Genomic DNA, 20,341 nt, shown 5'->3' on the forward strand with positions numbered 1-20,341 from the left:
TCCTTGAAACTCTTATCTCCAAATAACCACAAAAAAGAGATAGCTGGAAATGGAGCTGTGGTTTTAAGGGTCTACCACTCAAGGACAGCATATGGGCTCTAAGTTTAAGCACCAGGACCAGCACACACACATACACACAAAATTTAATGTCTAAAAAGTCTCCCCCACCCATCCTCTTAATGTAACATGTCCATCTTTATTTCAGGAAGAGCTTCAGCTTCTCCTTCTTTAGATGTCCTTATTACTTTGTTATCACTTGGATCAAATGGCTATAAGAAGCTGTTAAAGGAAAGAAAGGTAAGTTCTCCTTTGGGTGTAAAATAATGCTCTTGACTAGCACAGTGCTTCAAATGTCCATCCTTATGTAGTCCTAGGGGATTTACCCAAATCTGCTTTTCAGTTAGTCATTTTGTCTTTTCAGATATTCTGAAGAATATCTGAGGACTGTTGATTGACTGGTTGATTGATTTCTTTGAGAATCTCCTGCATCAGAGATTCTTTTTTTGTTTTTTAAACCAGTCTTGTCTTGAACTCAGGGCCTGGGTGCTATCTCTGAGCCTCTTTGTGCTTAAAGCTAGTGGTCTACCACTTGGCTACAGTGCCACTTGTGGCTTTTCCTGAGTTGTTTATTAGAGATAACAGTCTCGAGGACTTTTCTGCCTGGGATGGTGGTTGAACCATTCCTTAGATCTCAGCCTTCTGAGTAGCTAGGATTACAGGCATGAGCCATCAACACCCAAGCCAGGTATTCTTATTCATTAAAATTATCATATAAAGATAGAGGTTCTTAAAGAGAATAGATAGATTTTCTGTTTAGTTTTTGGAAGGCTAAAGGTTTATTTTGGGCCAGGTGTGGTGTCTTATGTTGATAATCCTATCATTTTGAGAGGAACAGATCAGAAGGATTGTGGACAAAAATTTAGTAAGAACACTGTCTAAAAAAAACAGTATCCTAAATGTATGGGAGGGGTAAGTGGAGGATTGAGGTCCAAAGCTGGCCCACAGTACAAATGCAAGATCTTATCTGAAAAATAATTGAATCAAGAAAGGGTTGTTGCTATGGCTTAAGTGGCAGAGCACCTGCCTAGCCAAAACGAACAAACAAAACAATAACAACAAAAATTAAGTTGTGAGATGCCCATCACAGGAGGAATAACTAGGTAGAAGTTGATTAGATGATCCTAAAATAGTTTTTCTTCCTTGTTATTGTTAGAATGCTGAACGCATTGATTATATTGGCTATGAGGAGAAAGGGCATGCTGGTATGTGCTTGTAGTCCTGCCTCTTGGGATGCTGGAACATTAGGATTGCTTGAGCCCAGCAGTTTGAGGCCAGCCAGAGCAACACGACAAACTCAGGATGGAAATGTAGTTTAGTGATAGAGTGTTTGTGTCACATGTATGAAGCCCTGGGTTTGATTCCTCAGTACCACATAACACAGAAAAAAGCGGGGAGTGCTTCTGTGGCTCAAGTGGCAGAGTGCTAGCCTTGAGCAAAAAGAGAAGCTCAAGGATTTTGCCCCGGCCCAGAGTTCAAGCCTCAGGACTGGCAAAAACAAAAAACAAAAAACCAAAAACCAAAAATAAACCAATAACAAAAAACCCTAAACAAACTGGACTTCATCTCTAACACATGAAAACTAGTTTAAATCAGAGTAATTCCAGAATAGTACATGGAGACAGTGTTGGCCGGCAAGGTTAGATTGGTGTTTTACTCACCATTATCTGGATGAGCCAGGGCTCCTGATGCAGTTTTGATAGGTATATAATGTTATGGTACTTATTAGCAATCCCTAAGATCTACTTTACATATTTTGAAATATTTTCAAATATATTATCGTATAGATCCTCTAACAACTTTATGATGAATACATAATAGAAATTAAAATTTTTTGTGCCTCAGTCCTCTTCCCCCTGTTAAATATTTCTATGGGGAACCAGTTTATTTTTATTGGGAGGATATTCCTTAAGGTTTGTATGATAGAGAAAATGATGTTCAGTAGTCATTAGGGATATGCAAATTAAAACAATGAGATACCACTACATATCTATTGGAAGTGCTAATGTTTAAAAAGAAACAAAACTTTAAAAGTACCCTGACAGTGCTACTAGCTAGGTCTCTTTCAGGTTGAACTCATTGATACTACTGATAGGAATTTAAAGTGGTGCAGCCATTCTGGAATACTCTCTGGCAGTTTTTTACAAAGTTAAACATATACTTACCATATAAAGCAGCCATCCTACTTCTAGCTGTTTTGCTCGAGAATGAAAGCTTAAGTCTATAAAAATCTATATATATGAATGTTTATAATGATTCTGCTCATAATTGCCTAAACCTGGAAACAACCCAAAAACCCATCATCTGATGAGTAGATAAACAAACTGGTATATCCATACTCAGCAATAAAGAGGAACAAACCACTGACATATGCAACAAAATAATGACTCTCACATGCATTATGATAAATGAAATGAGCCCAACTGAAAGACTCCATATTACATGGCTTTACTTACATGCTGCAGTCCTAGAAAAGACAGAAAATAGGGATAGGAAAAGAGAGACTAGGTGTGGAGGAGGGGGCCTTTTGGAGGTGGTGAGCTGTTTTATATCTCAACAGTGGAAATGGTTTCATGGCTGTTAAGTTTGTTAAAATTCATAGAAGTGGACATTTGAAATTTTACTATATGTAAATTATATCTCAGTCAACCTGGCAACAGAGGTTTACGCAATAAGGTTAAAATTATTTTTAGAAATTTCTAGAAGTAATCATCATAGTCATAGATGTTTTAGCCAAGAGAAGACAGATCTTTGTTGGCATTGTATGTGTTCAGAGGCATGAGATGATGATTTCTATATACAGAAAACCTGTCCTGTTTACCTGAAAGTTTGGTACTTTAGGTGCCAGTGGATCTTAGCTTTCCTGTAGCTAGTTGTCTTCCTTGAACCTGCAGATTTTATTTCCTTATTTCCTTACTTAAGACTGTAAAATATTTATTAAAATAGAAGCTGCTTTCTGGCCTTTGTAAAGCATGTTGGCAGCAGTTTAGAAATTAGATATTTTTGCTGGGCACTGATAGGTAGCTCACACTTACAATCCTAGCTTTTTAGGAGGCTGACATCTTAAGATCATGGTTTGAGGCCAGCCTGAGCAGGAAAGTTTATAAAAGTCTTTTTTTTTTTTTTTTTTTGCCAGTCCCTGAGCTTCTTTGTATTCAAGGCTAGCGCTCTACCAATTGAGCCTCAGCACCACTTCTGGCTTTTTCTGAGTAGTTTATTGAAGATAAACATTGCATGGACTTTTCTGCCCAGCAAGTTTAGAACTATGATCCTCAGATCTCAGCCTCTTACGTAGCTGGGATTACAGATTTGAGCCACCAGTGCCCGTTATGAAAGTCTTATTTCCAATAACCTACCAAAAAGCCAGAAATGGAGTTGTGACTCAAATGTAAAATGCTTAGCCTTGAGCAAAATAAGTTCAGGGACAACACCCAGGCCCTTAGTTCAAGCCCCTGGACCAGCACAAAAAAAATCAGCTATCTTCCAAGTTGGAAATTTTTCTTCCAAGTCAATGGTCTCTTCAGTTTCATAAACCCTCATACCCCTGTCAGTCTGTCTTGGCCCTGAAGAATGACAAGACTACTTAACATAGAATGGCCTAAAGTAAGAACCAGTTTGTTTTTCTTTAAACTGAAAGTCAGTGAAGTTGAGTATAGAAGTTGAGTGTAATGACATGCATATTTAATTTTCTAGGTATTCATTGAACACATATTGTGTGGGGGGGGTATGCTTGGTTACTGGGTGTAGGCATGGTTACTTCACATACTGGGGATACCAGCAGTAAAGAAACAACATAATCCATAAATTGTAACATTTGCATGAAGGTGAAAAGTTCTGTGGAAATAAGAAAGAATAGTACTGGGACTTAAACTCAGGACCTGTGCTCTGGCTTGGCTTTCTTGGTCATGGCTGACACATTTGAGTCATGTCTCTAGTCTGTCATTTTGCTGGTTAATTGAAGATGTAAGTTTGCAGAATTCTAATCACTATCATCAGGTCTCAGCCTCCTGAGAAGCTGGGATTATATGTATGAGCCACTGGCTTCCATCATGAATTTAATGTTCTTTTGAAGACCTAAGATACATACATAGATATAGTTGAGGATTTGTAGAAACAAATGAGTTAAAATGTTGATTAAAGAGCAGTTATTGTGCTTTTGAGAATACTTCCTGCCTAATTTTCTTACGTTAAGATTTTGGAATTGGGGCTGAGGATGTGGCTTAGTTGATACCTGGCATACATGAAGTTCTGGGCTCGATTCCTTAGTACCAAATACATAGAAAAGGCTGGAAGTGGTGCTGTGGCTCAGGTGGTAGAGTGCTATCTTTGAGCAAAAGATGCTTAAGGACAGTGCCCAGGCCCTTAGTTCAAGCCCCAGGACTGGCAAAAAAAAAAAAAAAAAAAAAAGATTTTGGAATTGTTGATACTAGTGCTATCTTGTGTTGTTTTTTTTTTGGGGGGGGGGTGGTGGACTAGGAGCCAAGTGTTCCTCTACCAGTGAGCTATGCCTTCGGTGCTGTTATTGGACTGGTTCTTTTTCAGTTAAGTTCTTGCTTACTTCTAGACATGCACCCAGACCACCATTTGCCTATTTTAGGTTTCATGTCATAGCTGGGATGAAAGGCATGCAATATTACCTCCAGCATCACCATGGTGGAGTCTCTCAGATTTTTCTGCCCCCAACTGGCTTAGAATTACAGTCTTCCCAGTCTTAGCTCCCCATAAAGTTGGGGTGATAGGCATGCTCCACTATACCCAGCTATGGGTTGAGAAGGCATCTTGCAAACTTTTCTGCCTAGGCTGGCCTTGAACTGTAGTCTTCCTGAGCTCAGCCAAGTAGCTAGGATTCCAGGCATAAGCCAGTGTGCTTCTCTATCTTCATTATTTTGTTTTTTGGTATTCAGTGTTTGCCTTTAAACTTTTCAGTTGCTTGTAGGTGATTTCAAATGTACATAAATGTATATATTTACTTTGCTTGAATGAAAACCCATTCTCTTTGAGCGTCTCCTGCAGGAATACGTAGCATAACCAGTGAATGGACCAGCAGGCAACACAGCTGTGCTTTTCTTGGGTACTTTATTATCATTGAGGAAACACATGAGAGAAATTTTATGGTCACTGGTGTTCATGAGTTAGATGGCTCCATCACCATGTCAAAAGGTACCTCTGTAATATCCAGAACTTTGTTCTTTTCCTTTTATTTGGCTGGTTGTAGAGGGGGACGGGTAAATAGGAGCAAGATAATTACATCATGGCTGCAGCAGATTAGTACATGTCAATTGAAGTCCTGTGTGTGTTGTCTACATTTGTGCTAGGGATTGAACCCAAGTTCCTGTGAAAGTGCACATATGTTTTACTACTTAGCTACATCCCCAGCCCTGGGTGTTTTGTTTGTTTATTTTCATCCTGAAAATTCTTTGAGGGAACATCAAAGTCAGTGGGTGGGGAACTGACATTTTTCTGAGTGTCTGCTATATGCCAGGATCTGTGCCAGGTTCGTGATATTCATTCCTTCATGTAGTACTCAGCAAGATCATTTTGCATCTGGTACCAGAATTGCTTTAACTCAGGTCTGTGTGAGACTGAAGCCTGTGTGCTTGTGTCTTGCTGCCATCAGGGTGATCCAGGAGCCATAGAAAATTTTTGATCTTGTGACCTACCCTCCCTAGTAGAGATATTTAAAACCCCGGAGGCTCTCAAAGTGCTAATTGGTTTTACTCAAAATTGTACATAGAGAAGTTACTTAGATCTGAGACCATCTGTGGGAATAAATTTCAAAAATATTAAAGTGATACTTTGAGAATTCCATCGTAAGTAAATTCATCTTTGTTCTCTAACAACTTCATTCAATAGATCTTCTGTTGAAAGATGTGGATGTCCTCCATAAACCATAATTGCATATCTGTAGCATAAATATTGTTTTTTTATTGGATTTGTTGCAGAAGCCTTTTTTGTTTAGATGGACTTGCTTTTGAACTGTGAAAATTTAATAGTGATAGTTTATTGGTTCAGCTCTGGAGAAGCTGAGGCAAAGCTATTTTGCTCCAGCCAGAGCTATTTATATACCATCACCGAGAGCTGCTTTTTATATTTGGTGCTATGTATACTAAAAAAAGAGTGTTAAAGGAAAAAAACTTAGATTCCTTTTGATTCTGTGCCCTTATTCACCACAATGATATTTTTAGAGGTTATTTCATCTAGCTCTATCTTTTCAGAAAAGGCTTTATCTGTTTCTCAGTAGAGGCAGACAAGGACTCAGCTTGAAGCCATTCCTTCTGAAGCCTTCCTTTTGGAAGGGTGAAAGGATCAGAGAGAGTAGAACTTTGTATGTGAATTGAGCCTCTTTGCCCTTAGCCCCTTCCTGATCAGCCCATCTGCTTCATAGGGAGGAGAAATGACCAGGGGTTTAACGGAAGAGTCCTTTAAGAAAGGAGGTTAAAATACAAGAGGTTGTTCCTTTGCGTTTCCCTATGCAAAAAGAACAGTGGTAGAAGTTGAGCCTCACTTCTGTTTTGTAGCTGGAGAAGACCATTATTCTGCTCAGCTTTCTTTTTAGAAGAGTGCTTTCCTGTACAAGGCGGCAGGTAATCATTTATTGTTGCAAATATCTGCTGAATTGGACAAGTGCACAAGAGGAATGACAGCCAAGTGGCTGCTCCAGCAGCTAGAATTTGTGAACCGAAGCTTAGAGGACAAATGAAGTTCTTAAAGTACACCAGACTTGTAACTTCAGTGTCCTATAACACAGCTAAGTTTGGAGACACTAGAAGATTTATAGCTCTAAAACTAGAGTCATTGAATCCCCTGAAAATGTTGACTATCAGGCCGGGAGACGGGGCCTCAACAGCTTGAGTGTAGTGCTTTTACCTCTAGCCAAGGCCTGCTGAATGTACATGGATTCAGGGACATTTGGTTCTGTTTTCCTCAAATGTGGGCTTCTGTGTATGCATATGTACCTTCAGTGTCATTCATCCATCCATTCAGGCTATCATTGAAACAGCTTGCTTGTTATGGTTGCCTTTGCTTTATTACCCACCTCACAGGACATATTATAATAATATATGGAGTATCATTTTCATCTTAACCTGTAATAAGAAACTGATAAGACTTTTTAAAAAAAAGATGTAATTTCTGATGTCTTTATAAATGTTAACATTTCAAAATAGATCTACAGAAACTCCCCGACTTACATAGTTCAACTTACAATTTTTCTGATGTGAAAGCAAAGCATACTCAGTAGAAACTCTACCTTTTCTCATTTGTTAATTTTTTTTTTAGGCAGTACTGGGACTTGAACTCAGGACCACATGTTAAGACCCTTTTCTTTTAAAATTATGCACATTTTCAGATTCTGGAGAGAGAGTCTAGATGTTGAGTTTCTTGATTGCTAACAGCTTGCAAAAGGCCATATGAAAGATAATGCTTAATATAATTCAACTTCTTTTCCATTAACATCTTGAACTATGGTGTAAAGTTTTGTATTTTCTTAAAAATATAGCTGACATTAGCATTTGGGTATATAGTTCAGTTTATCTCTAGTGAAATTTTTAAAAATTAAGTTAAATACAGCACAAAGGACATAGAAAATCAATAATATTTCATTTAAGTAAGATCTTTCTATATACATTTGCTTGGGTTGCTTATAAATTTCTTCCTTCACAGAAGTATTTTATAATAAATGTCAGTTATAGATTTTAACTGTAGCAAAAAATAGTGCAAGTTCTGTAATACCTTTAATATATCAGGTAAAAAAATTGCTTAGCTAAGTATTAGTATATAATGCAGCACAGTCTCCTAAAAGATATTTCTAAAGTGTAGTGATATTAATAGGAGGACATTTAGAACATTAATAAATGGAATATTGTAGAATTTAGTGTATTGCACTTTGAGATACTTAAAGCTTCATTGCTTATTGGTTTACCTAACAAAACCCTTTACACAGAGTAAGAGATACTATATATATTTACTATTAAATATGAGCTTGACTCAAACATTTTTCTTGTACCTAATTATTCCCAACTAGAGGTATATGAGATTTAGTTATCTTACTATTCTCTTCATAAAGACTTCTGTTCTAATACGAGATACAGTTACTGAATTCCAGTTGGTTGTGGTAGTTTATGATTGTAACTCTATTACTCACAAGGCTGAGGCAGGAGGATCTGTAGTTCAAGGGCAGCTTGGGCTATGTAGAGACTCTGTCTCAAAAAACAAGCAAAACAACATCCTGAATTCTGGTGGTATTAGCAAGTGATTCAGATAGCTAGTTAAAACTAGTTTATTAAAGTATTAGAAACTGAACATTGGACAGATTCAGTTTTCTAATAGCTATGCGTGCATCACTAACTTTAAAAGCACCCTTTAGGGTTGTTGCTAAGGAAACATTTCCTCTTTTTTTTTCAGAATAGCTAACTCTTGTACAACTTAAGTACTCACGGATTTCTGGCCACATTTCTGTTTAATGTTTCAGCCAAACTGGAGAGAAAATTATTTTAAATTGGTCTTCATCACTGAAATGCATAAAACTTCAACAATAATATATGCTTAAGAGATGCTTAAGGGTAAATGAAAGGTGGGGATGGTTTTGTTATTAGATATGAACACTAAGTGTCTATAAAAGACATTGATTGCCTGCTTCCAGGTTTTCAGACTTATTTTTGCTAATGAGAGCTTGATGAATTTGAATATAAGGGAGCATTAGATAGACAGATGCCACTTAGGACATTAAGGCTAGTATAGATGAAGAAAAACAACATTTATTATCTAAATGAGATATATGGCTACTTTTAAAAGAAAGTAATAAGCATTTAAGGTAGCAAACTAGATACTTTATTATAATAATTAAGAATTTATCCTGCAACTGTGAATTCTTTCCTTTATTAATGCTGATAGAGAACTAAGCCATGATTTGCTCTAATTGCTATGAAAAATTGTTTTTTAAAAAATTCCATTTGTTTATTTAACGTTCCATTTTCTGAAGGAGTATTGGAATATTGGTCTCAGCCAGTAAATCTTTTGTATTAAGAAATGATGCTTTTAAATGATGCTTTTTTTCCATTTCTGAAAATGATGACAGTTGCCTCTTTAAATATTTCTGTTTATTTAAGTTTTAGGATTTTTGTAAAATCGATCCTTAGAATGCCACAATTATGCAATGTCGTTGATGATCATTAAATAAATTGGTTCTTTTTGCATTCAAAAAGTGAAGACAGGCTTACTGAAGCTGTCCATAACTATGACTCTGTCAGGGGATATGATTTCTTCTAGTCGCTGGGAGAAGCATAGAAAAAATGGTTGGAAGTGGGGCTGGGGTGGTAGGCAGATGGGGGAATGACACAAGTCATGGAGCTGGGTTTGTTGGTTGAGTCACATGTGGGGGCCTTTAGAGCTAAAGAGCATTTTTTGAAGTTACAAGAGAAAGTCTTGACAGAATGGGCAGGATCTAGCTCTTGCTTTTGAAAAACCACACTGGGATCTGTGTAAGAGTAGCCTGTACAGGGATGGAGGAATAAGCAGATAAATCATTTGCTGTGCCATTACTATGTCCACAGGTAAGACTGATGGCTGCTTGGATTAGAGTGAGAACTCTTGACTGGTATCGTGGTACATACCTCTAATCCCATCTACTTGGGAATGGGGACTAGAGGATCAAAAATTCTCAGCATGCTCAATATAATAAGACCTCATCTAAAAAATAAAGAAAAGAAAAATTCCAAAGGATTTACAGTGTTTATTTGGTTATGACATTTTGTTCTTGCAGGAAATGTTTTCCTATTTGTCCAACCAGCTGAAGAAGTTGTCAGAAGCCCACAGTGAAAGACTGCTGAAGACACCCCATAACCCCATATCATTAGGTACCTTCTTTGCTTAATGAAAGAAAAACAATACTTATCATCCTGCTTTAGGGACAAGAGGATCAACTTCTGTTGCTATTTATAGAAAAAAAAAGAACTCTTTCATAATACATTTGTGTGTGTGTGTGTGTGCCCATTTTGGGGCTTAAACTGTCCCTGAACTTTTTTTGGTCCAGGCTGGTGCTCTGCCACTTGAGCCCAGCTCCACTTTTGGCTTTTTTTTTTTTTAAACTGGGTAATTGGAGATAAGAGTTTCATAGACTTTTTTGCCCAACGCAGCTTTGAACCATGTTCTCAAATCTCAACCTCCCAAGTAGCATAGGCATGAGCCACTGGCACCTGGCTATCTATATTTATATATTTATTTATAAATTCATCCCAGTGTTGATTTGTAAATTGAGAAAGCTAACTTTTAGAAATATTTTAGTGTTTTTTTCTAAGGGAAAATGTATCCACTGAGAGACTCAGTCAATATTAAATGCAATGAATATAATCACTTTTTTTTGGGGGGGGGTCTGGTCGTGGGGCCTGAACTCTGGGCCTGGGCACTGTCCCTCAGCTCTTCAGCTCAAGGCTAGTGCTCTACCACTTGAGCCACAGCGCCACTTCCGGCTTTTTTTTTTTTTTGCTTATGTGGTGCTGAGGAATCAAACCCAGGGCCTCATGGGTGCAAGGCAAGCGCTCTACCACTGAGCCACATTTCCAGCCCAAATGGAATGAATATAAAAAAAATAACTTAAGTCATGTTTCTAGCTCAAATGCCTAGGTTACCAGAAAGAACTCTCTAAATAATTATCTTGGAGCTGAAGGTAGTACTACTATTATTATTTGCTTTAGCTACACATGTTAAGAGAACTCCGTGTTTATTATAATACGATTTTTTTGTATAGGGACTATATATTTTGACATATAATTCAAGAGCTATTAAAATGATAATATGAACATTAACTTTTTACACCCTTAAACAGCTTAAAAATCAATATCATTACCTCTTAATTTAGATATATGAAGTATATGTTTTCTATTTTCTATATATCTGAGAAAAGTGAATCACCATGGCTGAAATGGGCTTCTTATATAATAAAAGCCATCCCAGTATTTGCTAGTGTACAGTGTGATAGTAGTAAGATTATTAATTCTGCCATGTCTTAGCCTCTCACCTCCTTTTTGCTATCTCTAAAATAGCAGTAATGATCCATCATATACAGAATTATTAGAAGGTAGGTGGAGATTATGTTTGTAAAATGGAAAGTCAGTAGCAGGGGATGTTAGTCCTCAGTAAAGGATAGCCAAAATATTGGTGGTATACAGGTTGCAGTTTACCACTCAGTCTCCCAATGGTAATTTCCATTTCCATATGCAGATGTTGATCTGACTCAGTCATATATACATACATATGTACATATACAGATATATGTATATACATCTACATACACATATCCCATGTACTTAAAACGTGGTTTGGTTGAATTTGAATAAATAGCCATACTGGTCATGTCATTGCTCAGTTTAACTGGAGAGATTACATTTCTAGGTGATATGAAAATTCTGTTCATTCTGAACATATTAATGTATACAAATATGTGTTTTGCCTGATGTGAAAACAAATCATGACTGTAATTATTAAGTACATTAATCTGATACTGGACTCCTTAACAGTGGATAAAGAGTAAGCTCTGTTGTTAACATGCTTTGAGTAATGTTTGTGCTGGTGAACCAAAGTTTATTGGGGCACTTTTTTCCTTTCTAGCTGTGACACTAAAGACACTAGATGAGCACCATGACAAGGCTGTCACTCAGCTTGGCTCAATGCTTTTTACCAGGCAGGTTTCTGGAGCCAGGTAAGGATGTTTAAAAGAGACTTTGGTTTATTTGCCTTTCAGAGTTAACTAATGAAGCACTTTCTTCAACAAGGGTCTCCAAGTACATACTGATCTCTACCAGGAATTCATAGTGGGGTAAAAGGATGTCAAGACAGAGGACTTATAAGACTATTATCTACCCACTCATGGGTGTTTTATGACAGTCAAAGGAAGATAAGAATATTAGTCATTGTAGGAGACAGATTATCTTGATACAGATTTTCATTTAATTTTAATTTCATTTCCTTTATTAAATGATCTTCAGTGGTGTCTCATTATATCAGAAACAAATCATCTTCAGTCTGAATTTAAGTAAAAAGGTTAAGAAAATGCTGCTTTCTAAAGGGTTATGTAATTCTTGACCAAGTACTGCCTTAGAAGTACCTATTGTGTTTCCTTTTATAAATGCATGGCATCCAATGAATCTTATATATTTGATGCATGCGATAAGAGGAAAATAACTTAAAGTTTTTTATCTAAAACTTTACATACTTTTGTTGAAGAATTTCATTCTAATACAGGGTAGAAATTTTACGTCAAAGGATTGTTTTGTCTTTAATTGGTAGTATTAGATTTTAAACTCAGTCCCCTCTCCCTGTCCCTCACTCTTGAATTATTCAGGCAGTCTGCTGAGCCATGCCCTCAGTCCTTTTTTGCTGTATGTTCTTTTTTTTTGCTGGAGTCTCATGCTTTTTGCCCAGGGCCAGCTGTGGACTGTGATCATCCTACCTATTGCTTCCCTTGTAGCTGGGATTACAGGCCTGTGCTGTCATGCCTAGTATTCCTGTCCTCCCTTTTTAAACATTTCAAACTTCTACTGCATGGCACTGACCACATGGGTCAAAGTGACTTGACTTACATATGTGACACCAGATTCCCGATTTAGCACAGTCTTGTTACTTCTTTGAAGAACCAGTAAAAGTGTTTGAGATTCTAGAGCTTCTTGTTCTTTCCTAGAAGATAATCAGTAAATGGTTGTCATTATACAGGACTTGTTAATGTAAACTAACAGTGTACTGTATAATTTCATGGTTTGTTTGCATAGGCCATGATTTATGCCTGTTTTTCAACTTCTTTTTTTTTTAATTTTTATTTTTATTGTGAAAATACCGTACAGAGGGGTTACAATTACATGGGCAAGATAATGAGGACATTTCTTATCAAGCATTGTAGCCTCCTCCTTTGTTTCCCCTTCTCATCCCTTCCCATCCTCCCTCCATCCCCCCAACTTCTTTTATTTTTGGGTGTGTGGTACTAGGGTTTGAACTCAGGGCTTTATACTTGCTAGGCAGATGCTCTAGCACTTGAGTCATGCTCCATGCTTTTTTTTCCCTCCCTCCCTCCTTCCCTTCCTTCCTTCTTTCCCTGTTGTTGCTCTTGTTTTCTATTCTTTCTTTCTTTTATTTTATTTACTGACTTTTGCCGTAGTTATTTTTCAGGTAGGATCTTATATTTTTGCCCGGGGCTGACCTGACTGAGATCCTCCTACCTATACCTCCTATATAGCTGGGATTACAGTGTGAACCACCATAAGTAGCTTAATTTTTGAGTTTAGGTCTTGCTAACTTTTTGTCTTGATTGCCTCCCACTTCAAACTTCCTATCCATGTCTCCTAAGTTGCTTGGCTTTTAAGCTTGATCCACTGCCCTGACTGGACTTCAGCAAATATGTGGCTTAGAAACACAGATACCTTTTGTTTCTGGGTAGCATTCTGCTCACAGCAGCAGACACATTATATTGATCAATCTTTTCTCCCTTTCAGGGCTGTGCCTCTCGGGTCTGTGCAAACTGTGAGTGGCTACACTTTCCATGGCTTTATGTCCCACGCAGATAGTTACCCCTGTGCTTACCTCAATGCTGCAGCAGCCATCGGGATGAAGACACAGGATGTGGACCTGTTCATAAAGAGACTTGACAAATGTTTAAAGGCAGTAAGAAAAGAGCAACTTCAGGAGAACGATGTATCTGGAATTGACAACTGTGACAAAACAAAAGATGTGGAGACTGCAGAGGTGGCTTTCAAGCTAGATAATGTACTTCTTGATATGTAACAGGGTACTTCTTTCTGACATGATGGATCTGGTTTGCTGGTTTTTTTCCTTTTTTTCTTTGCTAATTTGAAAGAAATGATGAGGCTGCAGAACAGGCAGGCCATCTACAGACCAGACTAGAGATGTTTGAATTGAGAACTTACAGAGAATATTCAGCCAATTTATAGACCTTTGATAATTGCTCTGGTTTTTATTCTTAGATCACCTCAATCCTTATAACCCTTAAGAGGTTGTAATATACAGCAAGCATTTTTATAATTGCTAGGGTATTTGCCAATTAGACATTATATTATAGGTCATTCTGACTAAGAAAGATTGTAAAGTTCCCTGTCATTCTCTCTGAAATGTTGAGGGCTTCTTCCTAACCTCCTAAAGTCACTCATATTTCTCATCACACAGACTTAAGATCTCTCTCTAATGCTGCTTATTACTGGATCTTTGTTCTGATATCTCCATGTGCCTAAAGAAGCAGAGACATGCTGCAAACTTCAGTTGAGACCAAAAAGCGACAGCTCTCCACAGGGGAAGATTTGCTTATTTCAGGCAACATCTAGGGCTATGTTTGGTTATCACAATGGTGGGATGCCCTTGACAGTGGGTGGGTGGAGGCCAGTAACACTGCCCAGCATCCTCCATTGGGCAAGGCAAGTTTTCATAATAGAAGCCCACAGCACCAGTGCTGAGGTTAAAACGGCTGTGAAGTAAACTGAAGTAGTTGCTGCTGAGTAATGACTGTAGTTACTTGGCATCAGAGTTATGTGCTGCATGACAAGGTTCAGCCAATAGTAGATTCACTTCTCCAAGGGACATGTTGGTCATCTCATTGGTATAAGCACATGACATGGTGTTCTCAAAACTACAGATGAGCTAATTGTGCATCCTAGAACATATCTATTGTTAAACAACTGTGACTATTCTCCAAAGTTGATAATTACATTAAACATTACGAACTATGCTGTCTGGAGAAGCTTTGGTGATAACCAGGATCACCATTCTAAACCTGTCATTATACCTTGTTTTCTACGGCACTGGTACATTGTCCTATTTGAGCAAGTGAAACTTTATGGAGGAACTGATTTTGTTTTATGCAACCTTTCTGTATTGACTCTTCTGCTCAGGATTGGTTCAATTGGGTATATGGGCATTTTAGGACCTATTTTTGCTGAGGAAGTGAATGTGGTATAGGATGATAAGCAAGTGTATTCGTCACTCTGCCTGAATGCTCATTTTTGAATCTGAAATTTACAGACTTACTGCTTTAGCAATAATTTTTGTTGATTTTTTGTTTTTGTGCCAGTCCAGGGGTCTAAACTCGGCATGGGTACTCTCTGAGCTTTTGCGCTCAAGGCTCACACTTGAGCCACTTGAGCCACAGCATCACTTCCAGCTTTTTGGTAGTTAATTGAGATAAGAGTCTCATGGACTTTCCTGCCTGAGCTGGCTTCAAACTGTGATCCTCAGATCTTGGCCTCATGAGTAATGAAGATTACAGGCATAAGCTACCAGTGCCTAGAAGCTTTTGTTAATTTTAAGAAATAAACTGAGATCCAATAGCCTGATGAGTTAATGAAACTTCTGAATACACCACCATGCCAAAGCTGGTGCCAAACCTGCTCTCTGAGTGAGGCATTGCTTAGCCTGAGGGATTATCAGGGGCAAATATTGTGTGACAAATGATTTTGAGGAGCATCTTTAACCTACTTAATGTGTATCAAATACTCCAAGGACACTCCTTCAGTAAAGATTAACCCACATTGAAAATACTCAAAAGAAGAGACCTTGTTTTGGAAGTACTTAGATTGTAAGGCAGGCACTATATCACTGAGATATACTGCCAGCTTGTGTTCTCTCTCTCTCTCTCTCTCTCTCTCTCCCCCTCTCTCTCTCTCTCTCTCCCCCCTCCCTCCCCTCTCTCTGTCTCTCTCTTTCTCTGTCTTTTTCTCTCTCTGTGTCTCTCTCCCTCCCTCTCTCCCTCCCTTTTCTCCCTCCCTCCCTCCACTGCATAGGGTCCTGCTTCTTGCCTCGGTGTGTAATTGAGCCCAGCCTGCCTATTTTATGCATCAGGTGTGCACCACCACACCTAGCTTCTTCCATTGAGATCTCAGCTTCTCTGTGGTTGAGATGACAGGCATAAGCCCCTAGCATCTGGCTAGAGGAAGTACTTGCTAACATTTCCTTGAACATATTTTAAAAACCATTATAGTAGCAAATGCTGTGTTGACTTGTGGATTGCATTTTCCTTATTGACTTAGCAGTGTCAACTCTGTATGGGAAAGGGTTTTCTGGTATGTTGATAACATTGTGTATGGCCTGAGACTGTAAACATGAGTGCAGATAGGCTCCACTCATTTTAATGAATAAGTTAGAATGCCTCAGACACTGGCTTGATGACCATTGAAATCAAGACTAGATTGAGATAAGACATTTACAAACATGAAAAGGTGATTTTTTAAATGCATTATATTTCTGCGGTTCAGATATTTGAACACTTCTTTTTTCTTTATGTGCTGGTACTAAGGCTTGAACCTAGAGCCTCGGCACTGTCCCTTAGCTTTTCTAGTCAAGGCTGGTTGGTCTACCACTTGCACTACAATTCTACTTCTTTTTTGTTTTTTTACTAGTTATTTGGAGATCAGAGCCTCTTGTTTATTTCTGCCCAGGCTGGTATCAAAGCTTGATCTTCTTCCTGGTAGGAGGATTACGGGCGTGAGCCACCAGTGCCTGGCTAAACATTTCTTAGGTAGCTATAGTAACTTGTTTTAGAGGTCTAAATTTTGGATATCAAAGATGTGTGCTATTTTCTGTGTGAATCTGACACTGAAATGTAGACTCAGGAAAGCTGAAGGGGTGCATGGACCCCTAAAGTCCAACCATGGAGGGTGATAGTGTGATGTCAGTGTTGACAGTGCAGCTCAGTTTATGTCAAGCCAAACTGCTTTACAGAATGAGAGACCTATACTGTGTGATCATTATTTCACTGCAGAAAGGCCAGAGTCGAGTGACTAGCAAATGTTTCCTCATCTGCAGCATATCAGCAATTCTTAGGCTTCAGCTGCTGAATAGATAATAATTCTAATTGAAGATAAATTACATGAACCCACATGTAAATGATAGATATGTTATAACATCTTACTCCTGATGCATAAAATCAACTGCACTTATTATGATTAACTCTTCCTCTTTCTAGCAGTTTTGACATAACTGCTCTTTCTGCTGCTTCCATTGTGACCTTAAGGTCACAGAATTCAGATTTTGAAGGGACATTGTAGTTTTGCACAGTCAGCTCTTTCTGTCCATATACTGTCATTTCTACATAAGAGTATTTAAAAGTATGCACATAAAATTCCTTGCTAAGACTTGTTAATGCTGATTGGTTAGCCTCAATGAAGCTGTAATGTAGAATTTTGTAGTTAGAGTTTGAGAGTTCACTGGGCCAAAGTAGTCTGCCTAGAACAGAAAATTGAATAATACAAATATTCTTTTGATTGCTATGTAATGTGTTACTACTATTCATATGGCAAAGAGAAGTATTTTAAATCAAACTCTCAATTTGGTTCTTAAATCTTCTGCTGATGAATTCTCACTCTATCAGGGAATGATATGTGATACCAGCCTTTGAAACCCAGTGTTCAACTATAAATCTTTCCACTTAGTTTTTTTGTAGTGGTTGAATTAAGTTGTAGAATATGAATTATTGAATACAGTTCAGTTCAGCCAATAGGCACTTGATGTACAGAATGGTAAGTTTAAATATAACTTAATTTTTTTCCTAATAGTTTGACCCAGCACGTAATTCTGCTGGAGTTCTGGGTCTTTAACCACCCCATAATAAGAACTGTCACTGAGGCCTGACCTACAGAATGAGCTTTTAATTTTAGACTCTGCCTATGGTTTCCATAGGTTTTAGTAAAATTTATGTGTTTATACAGCTGCAATTTTTTCCTACTGGTTATTATTTCAATGTGAATTAGTGCCCCATCTTGAGAGTTATTTTTTTCCTCTAATACTAGCATTTGAACTCAGCCTTGAGCTGAGAGTTAATTACTATATCCTTTCATACAGCTATATAACCAATGATTGAAAACAACAGAAACAAAAAACAGATGAATCTCATTCATATTCTACTAAGACAAAATTTTGAAGTATACACACACACACACACACACACACATTTGGTTCATGTAAAAGTTATGTTTCCATAGCTCAATGGTAGACCATTTGCCTAGCAAGTGTGAGGCTCTGAGTTTGTTTTTCCTGCTGTCTTAAGATGTGCTGATTTCTAGAATTTGATATGCAAGAATTTGGGTCATTTCAGAAATGTCATAATCTGTATAATTTGGTAAGAACCAGTTGAATATGCTGTTAAAAGTAGAAAAGTGCATGCCTTGTCTGTCACACTGTTGATTCTAATCTACATAGTCTTTAACTTACTGCATTCTTTGTGCCTTACTTCTTACTTTCATTTGGTCCATCAGGTGTGTACAACAGATGATGGGTTTAAGGCTACTGAGGATGTATCTGTAATTTTCCCCCTTCAGGGAAAGGCCTTCAGCAAACTCTGCAAGCATTTATGCTGTTCTGTTTTTATCAAGCAGTATCAACATGAAAGGCTGGGTTTAACTGTGGCTGGGAATTTTCACCATGAGAATATGATGTAATGTCAGCCTGCTCACCTGTAACTTAACAAACAAGGGAAAAAATGTTTTCCAGAAATATTTTTGGTATAGACTTTGAAAATAAATTTATAATTTATTACATGCAATAAAATTTTAATAAATCACTGGCAGTGCATTATCTTATTGTACTTAATCATTACTACAGATAAAGTCAAAGTACAAATAACAGACACTAAATTACTTACCCATTTTTCTGGTTCAGTCATCAGTAAATTTGCCTAGAAGCTAACAAGAAAAGTCAAATCTAAAATGAGAACCATGAGTCATGGTTAGGACTAAATATTACCAAAAAAAGGAAAGCAATGACATTTCCAGAGCCATTGTTGGATGCTGAACAGTATTTAATCTTCTCTAAAACAGTTTGCCTTTGTTTGAGAATAAACTAGTATCATTTCTTCAGATTCCATTTTTGTGCTGTTTGAATAGCTCAGGCAGTCGTCAGTTGTCTTTGACTAGAGGTAGATTACTGCCCTGGGACTTGTTCTCCATGTGAGTTCACACATTTACCCTCTGTGGATCTCATTCTCATCCTCCTCATTCCATTAAGGTTGTGGAACTGGTACAACCTTCTAGGATTGGAGATTAAATGAGAGAATAAGACAGGTGTGTTTAATTAAGCCTGAATAAAACAGCATTAACTATGACTAGTGCCATGATACTCTCTCTACTAATCTAGGTTGTGCTAGATTGAAATTGAAATGAATTCCAGGAGAGTCAGTAATGTATTTTGTCTATTCTCCGGTGGAAATTTATATAGTTGATTTTATATTCCCCCCCCTCCCAGGGTTTTCCTAGGTGGCTTTTTATTCATTCCCCTGGGTTTGCATTGACATTTGAGAACTGCAGAAATATTCAAAGTGCATTAACTGTTTTATGCACCTGAAATTGCAGATCATAACCTAAGAGAGATACTGAGATTAAAAGTTCATGTCACAGTGACCTCCTCATGGATTCTCCTGTCTGACCAAAGAGTTTGGTACAGTCAGCAGAATTACAAGCACAGCCGTTCAGTATATTTATCCTCATCCTCACATAGGTTAGTTGACTCTGGCTCCTTAATATGTATCTTTAGCTGATGTTTTTCCTGAATGTTGTCTATACTCATACCCACCTAACTGCCTAACCATCCCTTGGATGTCCAATAGACCTGCCAAAGATAATTCCTTGATCTTTGCCCCAAGATTGTGCTCAACCCCAACCTACTTATCTCACTGTCCCTACTCTGTCATTTCTACAAGTCTGGGAATTATTCTCAACTCCTTTACCTCCTCCATCTAATAAAGATGTCATTTTGCATCTACCCTGAACTCTTATCTGAATCAAGCCATTGTCTACCTTCCCTGTGACTAACTACGTTTGAACTACCTGTGTTTCTTGTATTATAGAGTTCCTACCCACTCCCCATAAAGGGTCTCCCTGTTCTACCCACGCCCCTTTCACAATTTCTCAGTGCCACAACCAAAGTAACCATTCTGAAACGGCTCATCACTTACCAGCCCCAAGCTATTGCATTATTCCCCATGCTACTCAGAGTGTAAGCCAAAGTCCTTGTTTGGGCCTCAGCAGCCTACAGCACCTAATCAGAACCCTCCCCGCCACTCCCACCTCCTTCATCCTTTTGATTTCCATGCTTTTCTCCTCCAGCCTGGTACACATTGCCTTGGCACTGGCTGCTCTCGGCCTGGGACCATCTCAACCCAGATGCCGGGCTGACTCCCTTAAAGCCCTCCATTTCAAAACGGTAGCTGTCTCCAGTCCCTTAACATTACATACGTAAACACTGTCTTAAATGGAAGGTCAGAGCCAGGTGTGGTGGTGCTCGTTTGTAATCTCAGCTATTG

General features: G+C 38.1%; 1 protein-coding gene across 1 annotated transcript in view; it reads left to right on the top strand.

Moving 5' to 3' along the window:
* Sepsecs (Sep (O-phosphoserine) tRNA:Sec (selenocysteine) tRNA synthase) overlaps nt 1-18,615 on the top strand; it is a 35,168-nt gene extending 16,553 nt beyond the window's left edge. The window contains exons 8-11 of the mRNA XM_070012383.1: nt 206-297; nt 9,818-9,911; nt 11,662-11,752; nt 13,536-18,615. Coding sequence (XP_069868484.1) covers nt 206-297; nt 9,818-9,911; nt 11,662-11,752; nt 13,536-13,824 — 566 coding nt within the window. The 3' untranslated portion in view covers nt 13,825-18,615. The remainder of the gene's footprint in view (nt 1-205; nt 298-9,817; nt 9,912-11,661; nt 11,753-13,535) is intronic.
* The last annotated feature ends 1,726 nt before the right edge of the window (nt 18,616-20,341 follow it).

Source organism: Dipodomys merriami, unplaced genomic scaffold, assembly GCF_024711535.1.
Source record: "Dipodomys merriami isolate MVZ:Mamm:240054 unplaced genomic scaffold, mDipMer1.0.p SCAF_9, whole genome shotgun sequence".
NCBI lineage: Eukaryota > Metazoa > Chordata > Mammalia > Rodentia > Heteromyidae > Dipodomys > Dipodomys merriami.